At 35.8% G+C, this 6,863-nt stretch overlaps 1 protein-coding gene across 1 annotated transcript; it reads right to left on the reverse strand.

Moving 5' to 3' along the window:
- On the reverse strand, positions 1-3,003 carry CCDC126 (coiled-coil domain containing 126). Its single transcript, XM_010007581.1, has 2 exons — positions 2,610-3,003; positions 1-182 (listed from the first exon to the last, which is right to left on the reverse strand). The coding sequence occupies exons 1-2, from the start codon at positions 2,845-2,847 to the stop codon at positions 1-3; spliced, it is 420 nt and encodes a 139-aa protein (XP_010005883.1). The 5' UTR covers positions 2,848-3,003.
- Positions 3,004-6,863: the final 3,860 nt, after the last annotated feature.

Raw genomic sequence — 6,863 nt, forward strand, 5'->3', positions numbered from 1 at the left:
CTATCTAATATTTCTTGCTGGTTTTACACGCTTATTTGAAGTTACTGACATCTGATTGCTAGTTCCATTAGTGGTATTTGTTGCTGAGCCATTCACAACAATGTAATCAACTTTGTTTTCCAGTTTCACAAGGCGTTGCAAGATGTCATCCAGAAGAACAGCAATTGTTCTCTTAAGATCAGCTGCAGGTAATGGAAAAAATAAATTAGATCCTACTGTTTACTACCTGTGGAAAAGAACTGCAATTTCAATCTGTTCCCATCTTAAGACTTGCTATCCTTCCTACTATACCTTTTGGGAAAGAGTGCAGACTACTATGCAAGTACAGAATTAAACAGCTGCTTGATTTTTGTTTGCCTCTTTTGAAGTAAGGAAGATGCAACCATAATAGTGAACTGTGAGCAAAGGCAATTAAATATTCAAATGTCAGAATAAAATCACTAGTTGGAACATTAGACTAGTGACTATTCAAAGGCAGTATTTCAAATTTCATCCAGACACCAGTACTAGAATACCCAACCTTTTAGCCTGGGACAGCAACCGAATATATTTAAATACTTTTCAACATGAAAAAGGAAATTCTAAATAGCTTTCCTTTAAACAACAGATCTGTCCACAGAAAAACTGCTTTGAGAAAGTATCATATCACTTCTTACAGAAACTATAAAGCAGAGGAAAAAAATCCATGTTTTTAGGCCTATATAGATTGAAAACCAAAAGAAAGGACAGTAAAAAAAAATCTGCTATTCTATTTCTTTCAATGAAAGCTTTTTGTCAATGTTCATAACATTATCTTCTCTGAGATTTGGAAAAAAATAAACATACTCACCAGGTTTTAAAAGGTGTTAAGATTCCACCCAACACACGCAGAAGCCCCACCCTCCCCCCCCCCAGTCAGTTCTTAACTAATTAAAAAAAATTGGGGAGGAAAAATACAAGTATGAACGTGAAAAAGAGGAGTAACCCAAATAAAATTAGAATACTAGTAGTAAATAATAAATAAATAAACAAACAAGAAAATCTCGGGTCAGTCTCTCCCTCTAAAACTAGTTCTTGTTTAGTAATGCAATCTTTGGGGAAAAAAAAATAAAAAAAATTAAGTATTGCTTTACAATTTCAGCCAGAGCAGAATATGCTGTTACTGACATGCTGTAGTAATATAATGTGTAGTGTTGTTCTGTGCTCAGCAGTCTGAAGGAAGAAATTCAAGTTATAAGTCTGATGATCAGCATGTAGAGCAAGAGTTGACTTAATATTTTTTTTTATTAAACTCCAGGCAAAACCTCAGAAGGCAAATCTCATTTGGAAATACACTGTAATACCTACAAAGCAATAAAAAGCTGCAGTACAGAAGGGTTTTCAAAAACAAATTACACAGAAAAGTAACTACACAGTAAAGGCAGGAAATCCTTCAAGACAAAAAGAAAGGGGATGGGGAAGAAAAGGCGGAAGAAAAAGTAGTATCTTACTCTGGTAAAAATGTTAACTTAATGAAGAATTAAAGGCTAAGACATTTTGATACTGTCCTCCTCTTGGATTGCTTACTGCTCATTTTGTCATCACAGACTTGTCTCCTTGCTCCTGAGCTGCAGCAAAAGAGTTCAGACACAGTTTTGCTGTTTGTACTCTCACCAGAATGCCTGTAAAAGGAATCCTATGACTGGGAGAGCCCTTTTAAAGATTCCTTAGGAAGGGAATCATAATATATTAGTATAGATTTTTTTCTTTTTTAATATTTCTTTTAAAGCCTTGTACTACTCTTATTTTCACAGATACCTTATTTCCTTATGACAGAACACCAGTAGCTTCTTCAAACCTAATCCCTAATGGGATTAGAGCTCATTGCAGCCTTCCCTCAAGAGAAGCTACAAGGGACTAAAGAGTTAAAATCATTAAGATATTTTTATAGTTTTGATACAAAGGTCTAAAAACTAGTCTCAAAATTATCTTTTCTGTGTTTCAGAAGACAAGCACACATTCTAATAATATATTACAAGTGAATACTGGAAACATATTCATCAAGTGAACAGGTAAATCAGGGAGATACAATGCACATACCAAAGCTCTAGAGACAAGGAACCTTATCTCTAGTGGCTTCTTCTAAAATAAAGCAAAAGGAGGTTCTGCTGAATTCATAATTGCCTTGCAGGCTCAAGACTGCAAACTCAACTACTATGTTGCTTTCTGCTGCTTTTTTAAATACTTAAAACAGAAAAAAAATCAAAGAAATAGAAGCAGAAAGTTAGCAATGAGGCACAAAAAGAATCTGTAATGTTGAAGTGACTCAATCTAAAACTTTATCCCCATATCAAGCACATGCTTACTCCTCAAGAGATCCAGAAAAAGCACAATGTTGCTGTTAATCCTCTAACAGCAGCCATGTAATTGGAGAAATCTAGAAAATTCCTGGAAAACAAAAATCTCATGTCTCAAGCTTGATTTTTCACCACATCTTACCTTCAATAAGTGAATAAACTAAAATTGCATCAGTTAGTACAGAGATTTATCTTTCTCTTAAAGAGCAGTATAGAATACTTTAAGGAAAAAAAAAAATTGTAACCTTACAGTTTTCAGGAAAAACAGATATTCCAGTAACTTTTTCCTCTTACCATATCCTGCCATAGAGGCTCCACCAGCACCATTCATTAAATTTTTATTTTCTTCTGCCAGTGCTTTGACGTATCTTTTACTGAGGTCTAGTATCTGTCCACGCAACTCGGCACTGCTCTGACGCCTTGGATACAGGAAAGTGTAGCGTAGCAACATCAAACCCCATATTATTCCAAAGACTAGTAAAAACATGCTCAGTTTCTGGGACATATTTTTCCTTGAAAATGTTAGGAACATTTCTGATGAAGGCCACAGGTGATTCTTAATTTCAAGGTAAGTAACTGAATGTGGCTTTGTCGAATGATATCACATATTAAACAAAAATCAGATTTCTACAACATGAAGAATCTTCTGGCTGGATCATCTTCTCATGTTTTAGTAGGTCTTGATTCCTGAAATTTGTAAAATACTACATGGTTATTCAAAACTGCTACTGTTGTTTAGATCAAGGACAAGTATCAGTTTCCAAATGAAGTATTATTGTATGATCTAGCAAACGGTTGTGGATTTGTACCTGCTTAGAGGTACATTCACCTTCCTATTCCACCTGTTGTTTAAATTGCTATTTTCTTTTTAAAACAGCCATTTAAAATAGTTGTATTTTACATTCTGTAATTTGAACTGACATAAAACCCAAACAAAATGCAATACCTAGAAGGGAATTTTAAAACACATAAAACACTTTGATGAGTTACACACTAGAAAAAGATCTTATTAAATTATTCACTTCATTCTTACTTCTCACTTAGAAGCATAAGGCAAGTATAATCAGATAAAATGCAGAACAATGTTTACTCATCAGTTAGTTCAAAGTTGATCTTCGTCCTCTTCTTGTTTTCTACAGCATGAAGGTTTTTTTTTTCTTTCGGTGTTTTGTTCATAAAGAAGAAAATAAAACCAAGACAAACTGGCACATTGCACTCACTTTTAGCATTTTACTGCTGCTTCTGATCCCTCAATAGATTAAGGCTTCAGATGATAAACAAATGGTAGGAAAGCTTCAGCAGATAAACAGCAAACATCCAGACAGTTTGAAGCAATATAAGCCAGACATCTTTAGGGAGTTCTGTATTGGGAAAAACAAACAAACAAACAAACAAATAAAAATTTAACAAAACAAAGTGCAGGACTAAAAAACCCTTCATTTTCATGTGGAGTGGCTAAAGTTGAGAGCTTCAATCCACATGCTTTTAAAAAAGAAATAATTTTTTAAACCTAACTTGCATCAATTGTTAAGGAAGGACATAAAATCCATTTTAATTTTATTATAAATGCACATTTGAATGCCAAGCAACTCATTTCAACATACTTAGAAAAAACAACTTCCTAAGGATCTCACTGAAATGAGTCCCTCTTCTTGTGTTATAAGACAATGACAGCAGATGTTCCAGATTCATCATATATGTATTTACACATATTTACATATGTAACATTCACTTTTCCCCCTCAAACGAATCAAATATTTTCAGTCTCTTTACATGCATATACCTTGTATTTCTCATTTTCAGCCACTTCTGAAACTTCTCCAATTACTCAATACCTTTTTGAGGCACAGTTTCTATTATTTAACATGGTCTAGATAAAGCTACTCACTTTACATAAGTTACGTTTTCCCTGTTATTCCCTGCTTTTCCTCATATATTACCTGCCATGAGCACTTCTCAGACCGAAGTTACACATTTAATAGAGCTTCCACCAGACTGTCTATGGTGCTACTTAGATCTCATTTTATTGGAATATTGAGATCACATTTCTTATCCTGCTAAGCAGCGATCTAAATGTAAAGTCTCCACCTCCCTGGTATTTTTTGTTGCCTCTGTTGACCAGTTCAGCTGGGCTTATGCTGACACACCACAGTCTGCTGCAAACACAAATGTCACCGCCAGCGGGGTTCTGAGTTGTGCTTGTTGCTTACCCTTCATTATCACTCTCCAGATAATCCTCTCAACAGCCAGGCCAACATGACTGATTCAAGTGGGAAACTGAATTTCAAAGTGCTGTAAAATCAGCATGCATATCTAAATTATTCTGAAAATTATCAACTCAAGGCAGAGGTAATATTAGGACTTGGACAACAAAGCTGCTGTAAAGAGTCACTGTGCATAAAATGCCCTTTAGTAACTACCAGTATATAAATCTCATTTTTACTGTTGGATGTACTAAGTGCCAGTTACAAGTCACTGAATGAGGAATAGCTTCCTTCACCTAAATGCAGGGATATGACTGTGCAGACGGACCAACATGCAGTAATTTGAAATCCCACTGTGAATTCAGTGGGATGTACTTTGTTCAGAGAATATACTTATCCCTGGAAAAACTAGGTTTAAGACACAAATTTGTCTTAGCTACATAGAGCAGGAAAGAAAACAATAAAAACCTATATGCTACAGCATCAGCACAAATATTTGGAATTGCGTGGATTTCCTGAAACAGATCCTCTCTAAATGTGAGCCAACCAAAACTTCTCTTCCCTATCTCTTTGCCACATCATGGCTCTGCACTCAGACTTTAGAGCATAAACTGCACCTATATCATTATGCATCTACACAGTCCCTGAATAGTATCAAATATGATGTAAAACATTTACATATGAGGTCCGGGAGTAGGGTATTCACACGATGGCTCAGAAGACCAAAGAGTATCTCTCAAGGAGAGACCACAAGTTTCAAATCCCATTCTCAAAAGTCCAAATTGCATATTATTTATTAAAAAAAAAAAAAAAAAAAGTCTGAAAACAACAGATAGCTCTTGCAGTTTAAATTAAGTTCAGCTCTCCACAGATCTCTAGCCATATCTCATCATGAAGCATTTAGACAATATCACTACAGAGCTTTGGAGTGGAAATAACTCTGCCATCACGCTGTAAATAAGACCACAAGCCAGCATAAGAGTCCTAGCCAAGAGGAACAGATTGAATAAACTCCTGCCAAGGAGCAGTAGGAATTACAAACTGGGTCTTTGCCATGGATATTTGATTCACAATGCACATGTTGAAACTAACTGAAACTAATGGACATCAAGGACTTAACCTGCTGGCCTAACACCCAAATACTGACACTGGGCAAAGGAACTGGGAATAAGAAGCACCAAAATGACAGGAACTATTTGTACTTGTCACTTTTCCTATGTATTTTTATAGGCCATTCCCACTCAATGAATTCCAGTGTAATTTCAAACTTCTGCAGATGTGGTCTCCTCTTTCTTCATGAACCACACACTTCTACTGACCCATAACACAATCCCTGCAATACCTTCCAAGACAATATAGTATGGAGTAACAAAACAAACAAAAAGCCAAAACCAAAGCAAAACAAAAAAGCAAGCTTATACCTGTGTGATTTGCAAGTATGAAAAAAGGGTAGCAGAGCAGCAGGTGTACATATTGAAATAAGATGGATGGATTGGAATATTATTTTACCTCTTGTTGCCCTGAAGGGTCAGCACTTCTCTACATTAACACTTTAGTTTAAACAAAGCTTGTCCTCAGAATGGACCTCTGTTTTCAGAAATTCAGACCAAATATTCTGCAAGATAACAGCCTATTTTTAAGAAAGAACATGGTCTCTTTTGATCTTTCTTCTCTGTCATTCTTTCAGCTCCTCCTTATCCATGGCTTCCTGAGAATGGGAAAAAGGAAGCTGACACTTCCAATTCACACTGACTTAGCCTAGGCAGGAACTCAGGACTACCACTCTCCCAGTCACAGCTAAGAAAAAATAAAAACCACCAACAACAAAAACAAAAAGCCACAAAAAAAAAAATCGAAATCCCAACCCAAATCAAACAAAATCCCCTGACCTGAATATGCAGGCAAAATGGCAATCCATGAAAAAGAGAGCATGTTCCAGATAATCCTTTCAATAGGCAGCCTGAAGTTACTGATTCAAGTGGCAATTTTTCAAAGTTCTCTAAAATCAGCAGACATATCTAAAGTACAAGCCCCAGTCAGGGGCAACATTAAAACTTGGAACTACAGGGAATTCATGAACAGAGGATCTGAGACTAGGTTTGCCTTTCACAGACATTAAAGAGTCTGGTTTTCTTCACTGTTGCCACTGCTGGTTCTCTAAGAAAGTAAATTCAACATGGATTTAACACTGACGTGCATCTGGCAATGAAAACAATTAACTAAGGCACTCATCCTCTCCAAAATAAAATCATATTTCTATCCTCTGAACTGTGTTCCAACATCAGTCATATAAAAATTATATTACTGAATCCAGGAAACAAAAGGAAGAAGGGCCAAAGAAAAA

Source organism: Chaetura pelagica, unplaced genomic scaffold (assembly GCF_000747805.2).
Source record: "Chaetura pelagica isolate M959 unplaced genomic scaffold, ChaPel_1.0 scaffold10, whole genome shotgun sequence".
In the NCBI taxonomy this organism is placed as follows: domain Eukaryota; kingdom Metazoa; phylum Chordata; class Aves; order Apodiformes; family Apodidae; genus Chaetura; species Chaetura pelagica.